General features: G+C 44.1%; 1 protein-coding gene across 3 annotated transcripts in view; it reads right to left on the bottom strand.

The window, feature by feature from the left end:
* Positions 1-21,451, bottom strand: part of NXN (nucleoredoxin) — a 186,667-nt gene that overhangs the window by 42,236 nt on the left and 122,980 nt on the right. For all 3 annotated transcript variants that reach the window (XM_033922311.1, XM_033922310.1, XM_033922309.1), the window contains exons 3-5: positions 14,547-14,680; positions 14,007-14,107; positions 10,045-10,151 (exon numbers count right to left, since the gene is read on the bottom strand). In XM_033922311.1, the coding sequence (XP_033778202.1) occupies positions 10,045-10,151; positions 14,007-14,107; positions 14,547-14,680 (342 nt within the window). The remainder of the gene's footprint in view (positions 1-10,044; positions 10,152-14,006; positions 14,108-14,546; positions 14,681-21,451) is intronic.

Below are 21,451 nucleotides of genomic sequence, written 5' to 3'. Positions count from 1 at the left end.
GGTATCAAACCCAGCTCCCCTGGCTCTCAGGCCTCTGGCTGCTCCTCCACTTTACTCTAAATAGTCCCAGCTCTTGCTATGGCATGAAAACACCATCACTGGTAACAGTAGTACAATCACTTTCAGGGCAGAGAAGCTGTTCTGTTATAGGAACGTCAAACTCAACCAGTCACAATGATCTGGGAGGTGCTGTGCCAAAGCATGAGATTAGAATCTATTTTTCTGGTTCTATTTCATCACATGGGAGGAAGGGGAGAGTGGGGGAAAGAACACAACCACTCTCAAGACTTGTGCTTGGAGAAGCCCTGACTTGTCACAACACTCCCCACATTCCAGCCCTGCCTGGAATTCTTCAGCTGTGCTTTGTGCAATGGTTGCATTCATCGGCGTAAGCCTATCAAGATGGCAGCGATAGGAAACCAGGGGAGCTTGCTAAACATTTAGCACCACAAAGGTTTCATTCAGTCCTGGATGGCATTCAACATCTATTCAAAGAACTATGAAAATTTCTGAAAGAAAAATCCGATTCATGTCATTTTTCCAATTGCACAGCCTCTACTAACCACAGCAATAGTCGCTATTGTTTGGAGATGGGCGAGTGCCAGAATAACTCCAAGCGCATCACATCCGCTAACAATACAATAGTTCTGTACTGAACCCATCATCACCAGCAAAGCCTGCACTGGCAAAGACAGTGAGATGAGTGAGTGCCCTCAGGCCAAGCTGAAGTCAGAAGGAGATCAACAAGCTGAACTTAACCCACAGGGGAGCCTCTCACAGAGCCTAAGAGAGACCCGGATTTGTTTTGAAAGCAGATATACTAAACTGTCTTTGTTGGTCCACTTAAAAAGGTTGAAGCATAGGACTCCCAATTTCATCAGGAGAGGAGGCTGGCTGAACTATGAACTCTTCCAGGTTTTATAAGGGGAATTAAGAATTACATGATATTTCATCACCATTTAAAAACTTGGGTTTAAAAAAAAAATATTCAAGTAAGAACATAAGAATAGCCTTACTGGGTCAGACCAATGGTTCATCAAGCCCAGTAGTCCATTCTCACGGTGGCCAATCCAGGTCACTAGTACCTGGCCAAAACCAAAGGTGTAGAAATATTCTATGCTACCAATACAGGGCAAGCAGTGGCTTCCCCATGTCTTTCTCAATAACAGACTATGGACTTTTCCTCCAGGAACTTGTCCAAACCTTTCTTAAAACCAGCTACGCAATCCACTCTTACCACATCCTCTGGCAACGCATTCCAGAGCTTAACTATTCTCTGAGTGAAAAAAAATTTCCTCCTATTGGTTTTAAGAGTAGGGTCATTCCATGTCAAGTGATCAGATTCTTGGAAAGTGCCCTGCATGACCATCACGGATTTTGATGAAACTTCATATGCAGAGTCCACCATGTCTCAAACGAACTTTGGTAAAGTTTTAGTTTCGCCTGTGGAATATTTGTGGAGATATAGCCATTTGTTTGACCCTATACCACAATGAAATACAGTACGACAATGACATTCTGACAACTTTGAGACACAATATCTCCCGAGCTGTGTTTCCAAAAAAACTGAAACTTAGCTACCCTGCACAACTTTTTGAGCTCTGTTCATTGCTACCAATAACAATTTTTGCCGAGCACTGATTGAATGCCTGAATTACAGTAAACTTGGCCGAAAAAATTAGTGCTCCAAAAAAAGTCAAAGTTTGACATTACTTAGCTCCCACAATAATTGAGTAATAAATGCGAAATTTGGCGCATAATGTCTCAGTACAACGTTGTTTTCAAAAGTACAATTTCAACCTTAAAGCTCTTTCCATTAGTTTACAAATTAAGTGTAAAGTTGCTAATTTGTGTAAAAAGGCCAAAAATAGGGTATTTTCAGCCTGCTTTTACAGAAAAATACCTTTTAGAAACTCTTTCAAATCAGTCTCATTAGAAAGAGCATATTTCAAACCCCCTAGAAAAGTGGACTTCATTTTTCAACGCAGGTTAACAATGGCTGAAAAAGGGGGACAAAGTTGGGAGACATTGCCACGGCAACAACCTCTATTTCAACATAGTTCTGTCATTTTTATTGTTACAGTTTTGTATTGACGTAGTATTACTACTACTCTATTGCGTTGGTCCATGGTGACATTGTCACTACCAGTTCAAGAGTTTGAACTGACAACCCCATCGCCATAGGGGTAACGCCCGATAGCTGTGCAATACCAGCCACGGGTGGGCCACTTCGTCCAGGTTCCCAAGCCTCGCATTTGGTTTCTTTGTCAAGGTTCCAAAGCCTTTTGTTGGTATCTTTCTGGTTCCAAAGCCAATTATTAGGGTGTCTTATCCTAGGTTCCCAAGCCTAAATTGGGTATCTTATATGGTTCCCAAGCCGAAGTGAAGTCCACTTTGTTGGCATCGATTCATTGGTATCCATTTTAAACTGAATTAATAATAATGTGGATCTGAAAAAGAAAACAAGTTGTAATTTGTGATCTGCATGCAACAAAATTATCACCTCAATTTCTAGTTAGGAATAATCATTAATTAAGAACACTATAATTGTACCCAAAGCTTGAGTAAAAATAAACAGGGAAAAACAGTGTGAAAAGTGACATAATTGTAAGTTGAAACGTAGGCCGTTGCCATGGTGACATCTCCCAACTTTGTCCCCCTTTTTCGGGCATTGTTAACCTGCGTTGAAAAATGAAGCCCACTTTTCTAGGGGGTTTGAAATATGCTCTTTCTAATGAGATTGATTTGAAAGAGTTTCTGAAAGGTATTTTTCTGTAAAAGCAGGCTGAAAATTTTTGCCCTTTTTACACAAATTAGCAACTTTACACTTAATTTGTAAACTAATGGAAAGAGCTTGGAGGTTGAAATTGTACTTTTGAAAACAACGTTGTACTGAGACATTATGCGCCAAATTTCACATTTATTACTCAATTATTGTGGGAGCTAAGTAATGTCAAACTTTGACTTTTTTTGGAGCACTAATTTTTTCGGCCAAGTTTACTGTAATTCAGCCATTCACTCAGTGCTCGACAAAAATTATTATTGGTAGCACTGAATAGAGCTCCAAAAGTTGTGCAGGGTAGCTAAGTTTCAGTTTTTTTGGAAACAAAGCTCGCGAGATATTGTGTCTCAAAGTTGTCAGAATGTCACTGTCGTACTGTATGTCATTGCAGTATGGGGTCAAACAAATGGCTATATCTCCACGAATATTCCACAGGCGAAACTAAAACTTTACCAAAGTTCGTTTGATACATGTGGGACTTTGTGCATAAAGTTTTATCAAAATCCGTGATGGTCATGCAGGGAGCCCTTGATCACTTGACATGGAATAACCCAGTATTTCCCTGTAACTTCATCGAGTAGACCTTGAATATTATTTGAGATGTCTGGAAAACTGTTTATTTAAGTTTATTTAATACTCATTATACTGCCCAAGACAACTACCACATGAAAAAATCTTCTTGAACTTAAAAAGCTCATACATGAATCTAACCAGGCGAGTGTTCTTATCCCAAAGGAAAGAAGAGATTCTTCAGGAGAGATATGCTCATGGAATAAGTCATCAGGAGATAAAGAAGGGGAGGTAAGAGGGGAAAGAGATTTGGATTTAGATCTCACTTTTCAGGAGTAGCTTAAGTTTATACATGAGACAATGGAGGGTTAAATGACTTGCTAAAGATTAAAAAAAAACAACAAAACAGCAGTGGGATTTGCACTAGAGAATGACACTGAAACAAATTTTTTCCCGTCCCTGCGGGAACTCATTTTCCTGTCCCTGCCCCATTCCTGCAAGCTCCGTCCTCATCTGCACAAGCTTCAAACACTTTAAAATCATAAGTAGCAATATTCTAGAGCTCAGATTGTGAGTCATAATGCCTCATTCCACCAATGCCTAAGCTCCGTCCTCATCTGCACAAGCTTCAAACACTTTAAAATCATAAATGTTCGACACTTGTGTGGTTAAGGCAGAGGTTGCAGGAATGGGTCAGGAACAGGGACAGCGGCAAAACTCGCTGGGATGGGGAAACTGAGTGCCTATGTGGATGAGGACAAATTTGTTCCCGTGTCATTCTCTAATTTGCATCCTGGCCTTTCTGTTCTCAGGCACTGTGTTTTATCTATTGAGCTACTCTTCCACTCTACAGTTCTACAGTTGTGTCAATTCCTTTCTACTAGTCAAAGACTATGTATTTTTCTGGTTCAGTGGTTTTCAAAGGCACAAGAGAAACACATATATGAGAGGTTTGCATGCTGCAGATATCCAGTATCTCTCATGCATATTCCTTGTGGCAGTCCCGAAAACTTCAAATGAAGATCAGACATGTCTGCACATTCATTTTCTCAGTGGTCAAGCAAGACAGAAAGAAGATTAACTCATTTGAGCTTTGGTGCTGGAGAAGGATTTTATGTGTGCCGTGGACCGCCAGAAGAACTAACAAATCGATTCTGGAAGAGATCAAACCAGCTATATCACTCAAAGCCCAAACAGAAACACAGAAACATGATGACAGATAAAGGCCAAATGGCCCATCCAGTCTGCCCATCCGCAGTAACCATTATTTCTTCCCCTCTCTAAGAGATTCCACATGCCTATCCCACATGTTCTTGAATTCAGACAGTCTCTGTCTCCACCACCTCTTCCGGGAGACTGTTCCACGCATCTACCACCCTTTCTATAAAAAAGCATTTCCTTAGATTACTCCTGAGCCTATCATCCTATGCCCTCTCATTCTAGAGCTTCCAGACTCGACTCATCCGCATTTACGCCACGTAGGTATTTAAATGTCTCTATCATATCTCCCCTCTTTGTATACATATTGAGATCTTTCAATCTGTCCCCATATACCTTATGACAAAGACCACGCACCATTTTAATAGCCTCCTCCAAAAAAAGAAACAGATCATGCACAAGATAAAGGTCTTTGCAAGCCAAGAAAAAAAAGCCCCACCATCCTACCTCACTCACACTATCTTCCTGGAATACTTAGGGAAGGGTTCACTAAAGTCCCGAAATCTATCCTATACGTGTCCAAGTCATTTTAGCCAATCGATTCAGTAAAGCTTGTCCATGCAAATGATTCAGTCGTAAATACGCTGCTATTAGCGCTGAAACATCGATCGACACGCGTGCGCACTGTATCCTTGTTGGTTTTGAAGCTGATAATGCATGTGCTAGCTCTTTCGGACTTCACGGCGTAGAAATGGGGCATGGTTTAATTGCGATTTAATCTAGCTGGGGAGGGATAGCTGGCCCTTAAAAGTTATATTTGATTTAGGATTTTTTTTGTTTTTGGCATTGATATTTGAAATGTACAATGCGCAAGGGGAGCACAGGGTTAATCTACAATTTTCTTGCCACTCCCGTGCTCGCTATGTGCATTCCAAAAAAATAAAAAATATATTTCTAACGCTTATGTACATGAAAGTTTACATATATTTAAAAGTTTAGATATATTTTGGATTTTTTAGGGGAAGATATATATTTTTAATGGCGTTCTTAACATGCACGCGTCAGTTGCTAGGCAGAAATAGCCAGCGAGGATGTAAACGACTGGTCCTCAGCAGTCGTAACTTTTTGGACAGGAAAGGCCTGTCGATTTGGACGAAATGGTTTCATGAATCGATGCGTTAAAAAATTTACATGCCTTTTTACTCATTTGCATGCACAGATTGGATGGGGTGCGGATGGGTCTGGAGGAAGGTTAGTGAATCGAGCTGGAGTCGGAAAATGAATGCAAACCGAGTGGTACACGATCAGTTTGCTTAGTGAATCTAGCCCTTAATGATTAATTTGCTTTCTTAGGACAGCACAGCACCCCTAACCAGCTGGGTTTTCAGGTTTACCATATTGAAAATAAATATTCATTGGGATAATGCTGAAAAAAATCTGGTTAGGTGTGTCTCCAGGAAAGGAAGCAGCAGCAACATTGCCTCAGGGTTTGTTTCAGTATTCTAAAAAGTGTGTTTTGATAACCTTAAGTGAAGATGAAATACAGTAAAAATGGGGCACCAGTGTGCACAAGTCTAAGTAAGAGAAGAGACATTCCTGAAGGCAGGAAGAGTGACTTGAGTATGTAACTGCCTTCCTCTCCTCTGCCACTTTTGGCAAGTCTTTCTACATTACAAGTTTCAAAAATATAAAAGTTTGAACTGGAGTCAGAGTAATGGAAACCAGCACTAACCAAGAACCTCAGCTGAGCAGAAACCCCAAACCATGAGACACAAGCTGAATTTTAATTTGGTTCCATAATTATATTCCTAATGTTTTCCATTACACACGGGATTTAAGCCAGCATGATATAATAGAAATTGTCTTTTCAACTTGTTACTGGCATGAAAAAATGCAGTGAAGGGAGCACAAGACCTGCAGAAAGTATGTTTTCCAAGCAGTGACAAGAAAAGGAAAAGAGAAAATAAAAAAGAGCAAAGGCCACTCAATCCGCAAATCATGAAGACACTATCATCTGCATCTCTGCAACACATGCCTGAATTCTGAATGGGGCTCAGTAATCTCCTCTCCTCTGACTTATTGACAAAGTCATTTAAGACCCTGACTTGTCTGCCAGCCATAGTCCAACTTACATCCGCTATAATAATACCCTTAGCGTGCATGTGCACTTTAATCCCCGTGCCTCCGTGTCCCCGCATGCGCAGTAGGAGCCTGCGCATGTTTCCTCAGCAACATTCCTGCCCCGAGAGAATTCATCTTCGCCGCCATACCGACCTGATGCCTCGCTATGGGGCTCGATCTTGGTAACCGAGACGGACACGGTAAAGGCGGGCAAGAGCCATCTTGCAGACGTTGGAGGCCCAGCCCTTGAGGCTGCGGAGGGGAGCTGCGCTGCAGGCGGGGCACAGGGTGGGGGAGAAGCGGCCCCGAGCCATGCAGTCTATGCCCCAGAACTTGCCGTCTTGGAATGTACCCGTCCATGGAGGAGCACCAGCCCAACCAGGCTCAACACTACTGCTTCTACCAGTCCTCGCCACCCAGCCCTCAGCAGGATGGAACCCAGAATGACAGCAGCACCGCCAGAGCCCAGCCCAAGCAACATGAGCAGCCGCATGACCTCCAGCATCAGGAAACGCACCTGAATAATGGGGGAAGTTAAGGAGAGAGGGAGGGCCATCACAAAAACAGAGAGGGGTGGGAATTTGAATTAACATCAGGGAGGAGACAAAGGGTAAAAATCCAGAAAATCAGAAGTCCAGGGTAGGAGGGAAAGAAGGAAGGAGAGGGTGAGATTAGTTCCTTGGCCAGCAGGAGGGAAATAGATAATAAGTGGAGTTGTATCGGGATTGGAAAGGGAAGGAGGAAGGCCTGTTTTGAGAATTGTGGAGGTGAAGGGAAAGGTGCAAAGACCAATCTTATTCTTTCTCTAGGAAGGGGTGCTGCTGGACAGGGGGAGGTAAAGGGAAGGGAGAAGGGAAGACAGACAGGGGGAAAGAGACAGAAAGAAACCCCCCCCAAAAAAACAGACAAACAGGGGGCAGAGAAAGAGATAAAAAAATAAAGACAGACAAGGGGCCAGGGAGTGAGAAAGAAAGAAAGGGGGCAGAAAGAGAGAAAGACAGACAGACATACAGAAAGAAATAAAGAAATGCCTAAGTATACACACATATTCTAGCACCCATTAATGTAACGGGCTAAAATACTAGTGTAGGTATAATTTTCAACAAAGCAGAGTGTGGTCACTGCCATGAAGATCTGCAAAAGCATAAATAAAAAGGACAAAACCAAGCCTTTGTTTCCAGAAAGGTTGAAAAACAAAAATTAGGCAGATAGAAGTACATATTTGCTAGGTTTCACTCAACTGGTTTCCACAGATTATAGTTCTGAGATATGTGGAAAAGGGACCTTGAGGCTCAGGGGATATTGCGATACTACTCCTTTAAAAGCCTCTGAGCTGATCTTGCCCTTTTAAGCACCCCCTTCTTCCTTGTAGCAGTTGTTATATTTAGCCAGCAGTCCAACCTAAGGTCAACCCTGTGGGAGGGGGAGCCACAGCATGCGATCGGAAAGTGACAGACACCCTGAGTTAAGGCTCATGTCTGACATGCATGACTACATTCAAGGAACGTCAATGTCTTGAACCTTGAATGCATAAGCCATAACAAACTATGATTCAGAACCCCTAAATCAGAGCAGGTTTCTGTTGAAATAGCAAGGAGCATCCTAAAATAACCAAGAGCCAGCACAGACAGGACAGGAAGGGACACAAATTAGATACATGAAGAACAAAAATCCAGAAATAGAGAAACCAACTCACCTTATTTAGTCTCGTATTGTCGGTGGCACGTCAAAAGCGCGTCGGTTATTCGCGAGCTGATATCTGCATGCCGGCCGAAAGCACGCCGCCAGTTCTACCACTTTTTTTTCCCCCCCAAACAGTTTATTAAACAAGAAAATCCAAACAAACAGAGCAGCCGATACAATATTTCAGTATACAGAAAGAAAACAACAAGCCACCTGAACGGGCGGAGAAGTTCCACCGCTTTTACGTCTTACCTTTACTGTTGTGGGGGGTGAACCCCCCACTATACTTATAACCGCTCATGCTCCTGATGGGGGCATATGTGTGTGTGTGGGGGGGGGTAACCCCCCAATACACTTAAAACTCCTGAACACTCCCGAACAGCGAGAGAGTGAAAGTTTTCAGTGTACTGGTGGGGTTCCCCATCCCCCAAAGGAAGCGAGAACAGTTCTAAGTATACTGGGGGGTTCTGCCCCACCTCTCCTCAGTACACTAAAGGTAAGGCGTAAAAGCGGCAGTATCAACAGCGTGCTTTCATCCTGCGTATAGGTGTCGGCATGCAATTGTTAGTGCACCAATGTCCTGTGCGCTTTCATCGGTGTACCCGTACTGTCATCACAATATTAACTAAGACAAACTGAATTGCGATTTAATTGCTCCTTATCCTCTTTTACTGGCTGAAGTTTCAGAGACGAGACCCCCAATAACACCCCAGTATGAAGGCTCTTCCAAGCAAACAGCTCCTCATGTGGGAGGTGTGCGAGTTTGTGTAGGGATGAGGCTGCTAGTAAGATCTTGTTTTACATGTGCTTACAAACTGTACAATATTCGAGGAGTTCTGGCACTCGAAGCACCTTTTTGTTTTTGTGCTCCTTTGAGGCCAACCTTACAATATGAACTGCTGAATCAGGCCCCTTTCAGCCCTAGTTATAAACCCCCTCCCTCATCAGCTGATCTCAGCACCTCCTTAGCATCATCCCCACCCCTACAGTATCAACCCCATTCCAGTCAGAGCTCCCGTTAATCCTTTCTCCAGTTAATCCTTTACAAAACAGTGGGATCATGTTCTTTCACTCTCACTGCTCTGCTGCTCCACTGCCTCCCTTCTGGTACCAATGATTTTAACACACAACCAGCATTTCCTATATTATCTGCTGACTGAAACAGTGCCAGCAGAATGCAGAAAAGCACAGCCATAGGAGCGAAGGAAATCTCTGGCTCCGGTTGCTGTGAAGAGTCATTCAGTGATGTGGGATTTTTGGCATCCTTGAGCCTTTGGTACCCTGAGATTATGCCTCACTGGGCTACCATTTAAGCTGGTCATGCTTCAAACAAAATTAACAGGTGTCTATGACATTGTATTGAAAAGAAAAACTGTGCAACCTGTGATGGGCTTCATCTGCCATTTGGGCTACAAAAATAGAAACATAAGAGCTGCCATACTGTGACAGAACATAGGTCCTTCAAGCCCAGTATCCTGTTTCCAACAGTGGCCAACCCAGGTCACAAATCCCAAGATCCCAAAGAGTAAAACATATTTTGCACTTCTTCTCCTAAGAATAAGCAATATATTTCCCCAAATCCATTTTAATAGCAGCTTAAGGACTTCTCTTTCAGGAAGTTAGCGGAACCCTTTTTTTTTTTTTTTTTTAAACCCTGCTAAGCTAACTGCTTTCATAACATTCTCTGGCAATTACATATTGAGTGAAGAAATATTTTCTCCTGTTCATTTTAAAGCATATAACATGCACATTTAGTACTACACATGTCCCGGTGACAGGAGGATAATTACCTTGTATGCCATAAAGACGATTTAAACGTGATCGTCTGGATTCATCACTGTAGGGAACAGCTAACCAAGGCATCTCATTGAAGTACTGCTTAAAGGAATCCTCAGATCTAAACAACACAAAGAGCACAACAGAGGGGGCATCATTATCTGAAGCCCAACCCCAATCTTCCCCCATCTACCAAAAAGCAGTATTCATCGCATGTCATTACAGCACCTTGCGTACTGCCTTACCTCAGTCATTCCATCTGTCTCACTGGGCTACACACATTCCACACATTCTTTAGACTTTCAACCTCACCTACAAAACCAACTACATAAGAATCATCCCTGCTAAGATCCTTCCAGTAACCACTAAACAGCAATTTGGAGAGTTCCAAATGTTCCTGTATATTATATGTGATCTTATATCCCGCCAAATCCTCCAAACTGGAGCTCGAGGTGTGTTACATTATTCATTGTACAGAAATAAACATACAATGCAAGTTAGAATCAGATTAAGCTCCTTACAAAGACTTCTGATACAGTGGGTTACAGATAGCATTTTGCTTCACAGAGGTAAGCATACAATGGAAAATCAGGGTCACGCTAAAGCCCTAAGATTTCTGGAAGAGCCATGTGAAGTTGGCCATAACTAAGATATATTAAAAACAGGAAAGAAAAAAAAATCATACCCCAGGACTACCTAACGAAGCTCACAGCTATAAGATGAAAGTTTTTTCTAGTTCTCAAAGCCTCCTCTTAGCTGTTATCGCTATACATCTTTAGCTTTGCTCAAAATCCCTGCAGCGCTGTTCTGCACAGTTAGAACAGCTTAGCTAGCTCTTGGCATGAGAAGAGCAAGGTGTGGTTTAGTGGTGAAAGCTATGAAACTTGACAAATTGCCCAAGATTCCCAAGGTCAAATCCTGCTCTGCCATTTGCAGCTACCTGTGTGACAACTGGAAAAGTCACTTAATCTCTTTATGACTCCATTTACCCAAGCATAACTGGATATTCATAACTACACTACTTTTACCTTTTTCTTTTGGAAGCATTAAAAAAAAAAAAAAAAGTTTACCAGCCAAAAGCTTCTACCTCAGAAGTGGCTACATACAAATTTTTCACAACTTGTTATATCCCACAATTTTCAACAGGGAATCATTGCATTTGTAATATAGTGATATAGTGTTAGTGATAAGCAAGTTTAATATTGCCAGGTTAGTTTTAGGATGGCAGTCTTGTGAGATGAACAGGGCTGGGAAGAGTTGAAACTACAGGGAAGAGATATGTCTTTAATCTTTTCCTGAAAAGGCAATGTGTGGGTAGTTGTCACAGAGAGGCAGGTAGACATATGTAGTCCTAGGAACTTGAAGGTGGAGTTAAACGTACTCCTTGAGAGGATGGAAATGGCATTTTAAATTGCTGCATGGTCCTTGAATTAAGGAAGGTGTGTGAGACCGGAATGCTGGCCCCTAGTCTGCTGGAGTTTTCTCCAAAGATGGCCTTTTGTGTCATACAGGCTAACTTAGTGATTTCTTTTCCATAGGTAGTTTGAGTAGCAATGTCCTAGCCCTCTCAAAGCGATGGGATTGGAAGATCAGCCTTGCCGCTGAATTTTGGAGCACTTGCAGGTGCTTTAGTTCTTTCTCTGTGGCACCTTAGTAGAGGGAGTTGCTGTAGTCTAGGTGGGATAGTAAGACAGCTTGCGCCATCTTCCTCAAACTGCTTTGGGACAGCGTCGGTCTGATTGATCTTAGTTGTCTCAGTCTGAAGAAAAATGTCTTTTGCCACAGAAGCGATCTGGCCTTTGAATGTTAAGAGAGGAATCTCGGGCAACTCCTAGCACCTTTGTGGAATTTGTTTTCTTGAGCACCTTGCCTGTAGGCAGCACTAGTTCCTTGCAAGGTATCAGACTATAGTCGCCAGACCAGAGCACCCTGGTCTTTTGTTTGTTGATTTTAAGGAAGTTGTTATGGGCCCAGGCACTCAGGCTTTAACTTCAGCTTTTATGAGGTGCAAAGTGTCCTCCAGAGATTCTTTGGTTGCGCAAAATATAAAAATGTCATCTGCGTAGGAGAAAATGTGTGACTGAAGAAAGGAGAGATAGTTGCCCACTTCTCTTAGGTAGGTATTGAATAGGGAGGGTGAGAGCAGGGAGCCTAGTGGGACCCCCACAGGAGGACACCCAGTTCTGGGATCGTTGACCACCCTTCCAAACCTCATAGGACCCCATACCCAGTTCGTTTAATCTCAGGAGCAGGAATGAGTAGTCCACAGTGTCAAAGGTAGCTGAAATGTCAAACTGCATCAAGACTGGACTGTTTACCCTTGTTCAGATAGTATTTGGCTGTTGAGGTTAGTATCTAGAATCGTCTCTGTTTTTAATTGAATTTGTTTTGAATATTGTTCAATTTTGTTTGTAAACCGCTTAGATTGTAAAATAGGCGGTATATCAAATTGAAATAAACTTGAAACTTGTTAGTTCCAGTAGAAGTGTTTCAGTTCTGTGCATGGCTCTGAAGCCGTGTTGCGTGCTATGGAATCCATCCCATTGGCTAATGAAGTCGGATAATTGTGTGTTGACACAAAATTCTAACAGTTTTGCTGGCCAGGGTATTCCTGCTATGGGTCTGAAGCTCTCAACCCTAGCTAAGTCGAGGCCTGGTGCTTTCAGTAGACGTGTCAGTGTAATTACCGATACTGCATTGGGGTAGATACCTTTGCTTAAGCATGTATTTGATCAGTTCTGTCAGCCAGAGGAGGAAGGCGGGGGTGCACAATGGTTTCGCTGGACATATATCTAGGTAGGATGATGTTTTTTGAGAGCCTTATTAGCCAGTTTTAGATCTCTTTGGGTGTAACTGGGGAGAAGTTTAACCAGCATCTGTCAGCAGTCCTGTCCAACAAATGTGTGAAGGATTCCCTCACTGTTCCAATTTTCTCCTGGAAGTAGTGTGCCAACTACGCTACGTCCAGTTGATTTGAGGCTGAGTCACCACAGATGGTCTGCGTTGATGTTAAGGAGTCGAAAATCTTGAAGAGGCTTTTAGTGGAGTTTTCTGATTGACGTACGAGGTTCTTGTAGTATATGCCCTTTTGGCCTCAGATGTGGCCTGTTGGTATTATTTTATTTTTCTTCTCCATTAGATGTGACAGTCCTGCATCTGGTTCTTCTTCCAGGCCCTTTCCAGTAGTCTGGATTCAGTTCTTAAGGTAAGTAGTCTGTCCAAGAACCATGGCCTGTTTTCCCACTTAGGGACCATGGTCTTAAGAGGTGCTATCTTGTCTAAGGTTGCCGTGATTGTGTGGTGCCAGGAGTAGAGGGCCTCATCCATGCTATTACTCACATGGTTTCCTCACGAAAAGCCTCTCCTGCGACCTTGTCTCGCTTCATCACCCATGTTGTCTCATTGGCTTTATGCACAGATGTTATAGGCAGATTTGACCACTCTTTCATTTTCAAACTAACTGAGCTCTGGAATGAGTTACCACTTTCACTTAGAAGTCTAGGACCCTTCATTTTATTTTGGAAAGCTCTGAAAACTTTCCTGTTTACTAAACACTTTGGAAACTAAGCCATTCTAGATTACATTCTTCTTCTATATTTATGCACTACACTTACATTATTGTAAACCAAGTCAAGCACCTTTTTGGCTGACTGTTCAGTTCTTCTTATTGTAAACTGCCTCGAAAAGTATATAAAAATAAAATAATTATTATTATTATAAAATTAAGTTTTAGTTTAGTTTAATTTGAGAGATGGTGGGCTGGCTGGTTCCCATATGATATGGTCTACAAGTGGGAAGTTTAATCCTTTGGATGAGTAGAAGATAAAAATCAAGGCTGTGGCCATCCCTGTGCTTTGGGAGTGGAGGTAGACTATGGACATCTAATTATTCAAATAATTCTTTGAAGGTGTGGACTTTGAGGTATCACATCTTTTACAGTTTATCTTGAATGAACACCTGCAGTTCAATTACTTACCGATCAGCACTGACGAAGACAATCTCAAACTTCTGCCCCGATTCCTTGATTTTTCGATAGGATTCTACAAGGACACGGGTAAGACTACGGCAAGGTGGACACTGGGGGGAAGGGAAGAGGGAACAAAAAACCCAGTCACAATTGTCTCTTTATTCACAGTCAAGCTAACCACAAGCACTGATATTACTGCTGCTTGAAGTCTAGAGCAGTGGTTCCCAACCCTGTCCTGGGGGACCCCCCCTGCCATTTGGGTTTTCAAGATGTCCCTAACAAATATGCATGAGAGAGATTTGCATACATTACATTGGTGTCTTCTATCCCGCCAATACCTTTCAGTTCTAGGTGGTTTACAACAAGAGTTGCCCTGGGCATTTCCAGGGAGAATACATGGTTAATTAGGGATATCTTGAAAACCCGACTGGGAACCACTGGTCTAGAGAGCACTAGGCAAAATTCAAAAACTGAAGTCAGAGTTTAACCCCCACCGATCTAAGCAAGGCAGGGATTGTTCAAATGATTGGCAGAAATGGAAGTACTCACCCAATGAGCAGAGAAATACACTCCTACATAATTCCCTTCCAGGGCATTGCTGTCTAGAGACTGCCCACTGGTCCTTAGCAGAGGTCCTGCAATGACCTCACTGAAAGGCTTCGGGCCCCATGGGAACTCCAAACCTAAAAGGCAACAAGAAAATGTCACAAAAGTCTGCTCTCTGAAGAATTTTACACCCTGCCTCAGACTCTACATTATTTGATGTTTCATGTCACAGCTCAAAATGAATTACAATAAAAAATAAGATCATATACAATGCAGTACATTAACTACTTAAATTGGTCACTAACTCATCTCAATGAAACATTTCCTAAAAACCACGCTTTCAAAAATCTATTCAATCGCTTAGGTTTATTGAAGTCTTCATATACTGCCCATAGAAAAACACCTGGACAGGGAAGATGAAAGTGAATAATAGTAAAAAAAAAAAAAAAGGGGGGGGGGAGAAGTGAGGGTAAAGATGGAACTACAATAATTTATAGTAAAGCAAGGAGGGGGGAGGGGAATAGGGGAGTCAGCACAGGTTGTCTCTATAACTAATTAATTATATATAAACATCAGTAAAAAGGAAAGTATTATAGAGATTCCTTGAATTTATCAAGTCATGTCAGTTCTTAAGTATGAAGGTAGCGCATTCCAGAGTGTAGGACCCGTGACTGAGAATATAATGTGATGGATGGTAAAATAGGTAATTAAGCATTAATGGTATGACTAATAACGATGATGTTTGATAAAGACCTCTAGGTCTACAGAGAAAGATGAAAAGCAACAAGTAGAAGAGACTGAAAAAGGAGCCAGTCTACTTGTGTGTTTTGGGAGCTGGGTCTTGCACTGCCACTGCCCATCCTTCACCTATCCTGTGGCATGTGGGTCTATGAATACGTATGTGGAACACTGTGTGCACTAGAGGGCAAAAACATTGCAGCTGTCCATGCTCACTGGTTGTTGCACAGATTTGCTTTTTGCTCATGAGCTCTTGAAGGTAGAACTGAAAGCTCTGCAAATTGTTTTAAACAGCACAGTGTACTATGGAAAAATTATTAATGGAGACCTTCCTTTTCCAGAAGTATAATTTGTCACTATCTGCGTTAAAAAAAGGTTAGAGAATGGCATAGGGTGGTGTCTTTCTGAAAGAAATCCCTTCAGACTATCGATTTTAGGTTACAATCACTCTGTCCGACTGCAAGCTCACTGGGAAAAGTGTTGCCTTACTTAGAAAATTTCTGGCAACTGCATATTATGAAATTAATAAACATAAATCAAATCATACTCCTGGCATGGGATTAGGATACAAATCTGGACCATATGTGATTTAGGATTCTTGCTATAATCTTTCAGCATGCATTCCCCCACCATGCTAAAGATTCTCACTGGGAAAACTCTCCCTTGAGAGGGAGGGAATGACAATGGAGAGAAATAGACTGGCAGGCATTATGCAGTCCATTTGCACTCCTGTAATCAAGTCAGTATGTATGAAATCTTAACTTAGCTTTCTCCCTTAATCCCTATGCAGGAGAATCATGACATTTATTTATTTAAAAAGCTTATAGCCCATCTAAACCTAAACGGGTTGCAAAATACACAAAGAATTAAGACATAACACATGGCTTTCTACACAGGATCCAACAAGCATCATATCAGAAATGGGTGTTCATATATCCCTCAGACTATCTGCATTACCCTAGGAAGGACCTCCTCCTCCTCCTCCTACTACTACTACTACTTAACATTTCTATAGCACTGATAAGGCATATGCAGCGCTGTACAAAATATTTAATAATAATAATAAATTTATTCTTATATACCGCCCAACCACGAAGTTCCAGGCGGTTAACAACAAAGAACTGTACAATATGTGAAAGGTACCTCAAGGGCTCCTTTTATCAAGGCGCACTACGGGGGTTAGCGCGTCGGACATTTCATCACTCGCTAACCCCTGCGGCAGCCTAAAATCCTAACGCCTCGTCAATGGAGGCGTTAGGTACTAGTGCAGCAGGCGGTTTAACGCCTTTGTAATAGGACCCCCAAGTTAATAAAAATGAGTGACAAGAAGATGATTGCATAGTTATTTAACAAACTTATCAAACAAGTGTGTTTTTTTAAAAATTTTCTAAAAACGTTATAAGAATCTGTTTAATCAGGCTTAACCAAGAGTTCAGTTTGCCTAGTTGAAAGGCAAATGTCCTATTCAAAAATTTCTTGTAACTGAAGGATACATAAACATTAACTTATTATGAGTGTTTTTTAATGGGGTATAAAAATTAAATTGAGAGGCCAGATATCCCGGAGCCAAACCAAAAAGAGATTTAAAACAAAGACAACCAAATTTAAAAAGAATACGTGCCTCAAAAGGCAACCAATGTAATTGCTGATAAAATGGGCTAATGTGATCATATTTCTTCAGGCCAAAAATTAAGCGCACTGCCGTATTTTGTACTAATCAAATACGTTGTACATTTTTTAAAAATGATTCAAGATAGACAATATTACAATAGTCGAGGACAGACAGAATTAGAGACTGTACCAAAATTCTGAAAGAAACAAAATCAAAATATCTTTTGATAGTTCTGAGTTTCCAGAGGGTCATAAAACATCTTTTTATCTTAAGGTCAGTATGATCCTCAAATGTTAACTGTCTATCTAGCAGGATAACCTCTAAAATCCTAATAAAAGGAACAATTTCAAAGGTTTGATCATTAAATAAGACCTGTTTGTCTGAAATGGTATCATTTGGGCTGGCAAGAAAAAATTTTGTTTTATTTGAGTTAAGTTTAAGTTTAAATCTAAACATCCAAAGTTGTTTCTTTGCCAAAATTTCAGCAATCTGGACTTTTATGTCCTCAGAAAAAGATGACATAGGCAATAACACAGTAATGTCATCAGGATGGGGAGGGGGGTGGGATTTTGATTTTATATTATTGATTTGATTTGAGGAGTCCTGATTACAGTGGTACCTTGGATTACGAGCATAATCCGTTCCAGGAGCATGCTCGTAATCCAAAATGCTCGTTTATCAAAGCGAGTTTCCCCATAGGAAATAATGAAACTCGCTTTGATGCGTTCCCCCCCCCCCCCCGAGAACTGGCATTGCTCCCCTCGAAGGCCCCCCCCCTGTGATCCGGCACCCCCCCTGCCTCGAACCGGCACCCCCACCGCCACGATCCGACCCCCCTCCCGACACGATTGGGCACCCCCCCGCCACGATCTGACCCCCCCGACACGATTGGGCACCCCCCCCCCCGACACGATCCGACATCCCCCCCGACACAATTGGGCACCTCCCGCTGCTTCTTACCCTCATCTGGGCTCTTGAAGATCTGCCTACTCGTCTGCTGGGCCTTGAGCATCTGAGCATGCTCAAGGCCTGCGAGTTCACGTTCACGTTCAGATGCTCAAGGCCCAGCAGACGAGTAGGCAGATCTTCAAGAGCCCAGATGAGAGTAAGAAGCGGCGGGAGGGGGTGCCCAATTGTGTCGGGGGGGATGTCGGATCGTGTCAGGGGGGGTGCCCAATCGTGTCAGGGGGGTAGGATCATGGCGGGGGGGTGCCCAATCGTGGCGGGGGGGGGAGTCGGATCGTGGCGGGGGGGTGCCGGTTCGAGGCAGGGGGGTACCGGATCGCAGGGGGGATGCTGGATTGCGGGGGGGGGGGGGGGTGCTCGTAAATCGAGCCATGCTCGGTTTCCGAGGCACCGATTTTGCAAATGTTTTGCTCGTCTTGCAAAACACTCGCAAAACGGTGCACTCGTAAACCGAGGTATCACTGTATTTGGGTCTCTATATATGGTGGGACTATAAGTCTTACCCTTATTCCTATGAAGAGGAAGAGGAAATAAGATTTAACAGAGGAAAGAGAAGGGTTTATATTTTGTGCTTTTTTTTTTTTTTTTTTTTAAAGTAAGAAACAGGGAGAAGAGAAATTAAGCAGATATAATGCTGAAAACCAGTGAAAAGAGCAGAACATGAAATGTTGAGCAACTTATCTTATTGAAGTTCACAGGGCAGCCTTGTTCACAGCACTGTCCCAAAGATAATGCAGTTAACCTTAGAAGTAAAACAGAGCCCCTCTCTTCTCCACCTAATCGGCAGACACAATGGCTAAAAACTAGTAAGTCAGAACTATAGGCTCTATACCACCTAAAACACAGTATTTTAAACAGAAATGCAGATTCTATAACAAATCAGTGGCTACCCTAAAACACAGGATTTATAACAGGATTTTCCCTACTTTGGTCACCCTGAGCCACAGGCACCAGGATCTACCGTATTTTCGCGGATATAACGCGCGCGTTATACGTGATTTTACGTACCGCGCATACCCCTCGCGCGTTATATGCCTGAGCGCGGTATACAAAAATTTTTAAACATAGTTCCCACCCCGCCCGACGCCCGATTCACCCCCCCAGCAGGACCGCTCGCACCCCCACCCCGAACGACCGCTCGCACGCGCTCCCACCCGCATCCACGATCGGAGCAAGAGGGAGCCCAAGCCCTCTTGCCCGGCCGACTCCCCGACGTCCGATACATCCCCCCCCCCCGGCAGGACCACTCGCACCCTCACCCCGAAGGACCGCCGACTCCCCAACAATATCGGGCCAGGAGGGAGCCCAAACCCTCCTGGCCACGGCGACCCCCTAACCCCACCCCGCACTACATTACGGGCAGGAGGGATCCCAGGCCCTCCTGCCCTCGACGCAAACCCCCTCCCCCCAACGACCGCCCCCCCCCAAGAACCTCCGCCCGTCCCCCAGCCGACCCGCGACCCCCCTGGCCGACCCCCACGACACCCCCACCCGCCTTCCCCGTACCTTTGTGTAGTTGGGCCAGAAGGGAGCCCAAACCCTCCTGGCCACGGCGACCCCCTAACCCCACCCCGCACTACATTACGGGCAGGAGGGATCCCAGGCCCTCCTGCCCTCGACGCAAACCCCCCTCCCCCCCAGCCGACCCGCGACCCCCCTGGCCGACCCCCACGACCCCCCCCACCCCCCTTCCCCGTACCTTTGGAAGTTGGCCGGACAGACGGGAGCCAAACCCGCCTGTCCGGCAGGCAGCCAACGAAGGAATGAGGCCGGATTGGCCCATCCGTCCTAAAGCTCCGCCTACTGGTGGGGCCTAAGGCGCGTGGGCCAATCAGAATAGGCCCTGGAGCCTTAGGTCCCACCTGGGGGCGCGGCCTGAGACACATGGTCGGGTTTGGCCCATGTGCCTCAGGCCGCGCCCCCAGGTGGGACCTAAGGCTCCAGGGCCTATTCTGATTGGCCCACGCGCCTTAGGCCCCACCAGTAGGCGGAGCTTTAGGACGGATGGGCCAATCCGGCCTCATTCCTTCGTTGGCTGCCTGCCGGACAGGCGGGTTTGGCTCCCGTCTGTCCGGCCAACTTCCAAAGGTACGGGGAAGGGGGGTGGGGGGGTCGTGGGGGTCGGCCAGGGGGGTCGCGGGTCGGCTGGGGGGGAGGGGGGTTTGCGTCGAGGGCAGGAGGGCCTGGGATCCCTCCTGCCCGTAATGTAGTGCGGGGTGGGGTTAGGGGGTCGCCGTGGCCAGGAGGGTTTGGGCTCCCTTCTGGCCCAACTACACAAAGGTACGGGGAAGGCGGGTGGGGGTGTCGTGGGGGTCGGCCAGGGGGGTCGCGGGTCGGCTGGGGGACGGGCGGAGGTTCTTGGGGGGGGGCGGTCGTTGGGGGGAGGGGGTTTGCGTCGAGGGCAGGAGGGCCTGGGATCCCTCCTGCCCGTAATGTAGTGCAGGGTGGGGTTAGGGGGTCGCCGTGGCCAGGAGGGTTTGGGCTCCCTCCTGGCCCGATATTGTTGGGGAGTCGGCGGTCCTTCGGGGTGAGGGTGCGAGTGGTCCTGCCGGGGGGGGGGGATGTATCGGACGTCGGGGGGGGCATCAGGCTTTCAGGATGGGGACAGACCTTCAAGGGGGGACAGGACTTCAAGGGAGGACAGTGCACGGAAGTCAGGGGGGGTGAACGGAGAGTCGGGACAGCGCACGGAAAGTCAGGGCAGGCGAAAGGAGAGTCGGGCAGCATGCGCGTTATATGCCTGAGCGCGGTATAGAAAAGTTTTTGTACATATCATCGTGATTTCTGCGCGCGTTTTACAATGGTGCGCGTTATATCCGCGAAAATACGGTAATTAGAGTTAATAAAGTCTTACCCTTATTCCTATGAAGAGGAAGAGGAAATAAGATTTAACAGAGGAAAGAGAAGGGTTTATTTTTTGTGCTTTTTTGTTTGTTTGTTTTTTAAAGTAAGAAACAGGGAGAAGAGAAATTAAGCAGATATATTGCTGAAAACCAGTGAAAAGAGCAGAATATGAAATGTTGAGCAACTTATCTTATTGAAGTTCACAGGGCAGCCTTGTTAAATATTGAACTAAGGCCAGTACTGGGCAGACTTGCACGGTCTGTGTCTGTATATGGCCGTTTGGTGGAGGATGGGCTAAGGAGGGCTTCAATGGCTGGGAGGGTGTAGATGGGCTGGAGTAAGTCTTAACAGAGATTTCGACAGTTGGAACCCAAGCACAGTACAGGGTAAAACTTTGGATTCTTGCCCAGAAATAGCTAAGAAGAAAAAATTAAAAAATTTAAATTGAATCAGGTTGGGCAGACTGGATGGACCATTCGGGTCTTTATTTGCCGTCATCTACTATGTTACTATGATTATGAAAAGAATTAATGATTTTATTATATTGTATATATTAATAATTGTTTGAAGGGTGGGTGGGAAGGGGATAAAATTTATTTGGGAAAATTTTGTGATATTTCAAGTGATATATTAAGTTAATCTGTTATTTCTTTCTGTAAACTTGATGTAAATATAAAATGAATAAAGAATTTAAAAAAAAAAAAAAAAGTTTTTGCAAGGAAATCAAATATATATTGAAAAGAGTAGG

This window comes from Geotrypetes seraphini, chromosome 15, assembly GCF_902459505.1.
Source record: "Geotrypetes seraphini chromosome 15, aGeoSer1.1, whole genome shotgun sequence".
Taxonomy (NCBI): Eukaryota; Metazoa; Chordata; class Amphibia; order Gymnophiona; family Dermophiidae; genus Geotrypetes; species Geotrypetes seraphini.
The sequence above is the reverse complement of the archived record's forward strand: the minus strand, read 5'-3'. Positions and strand labels throughout refer to the sequence as shown.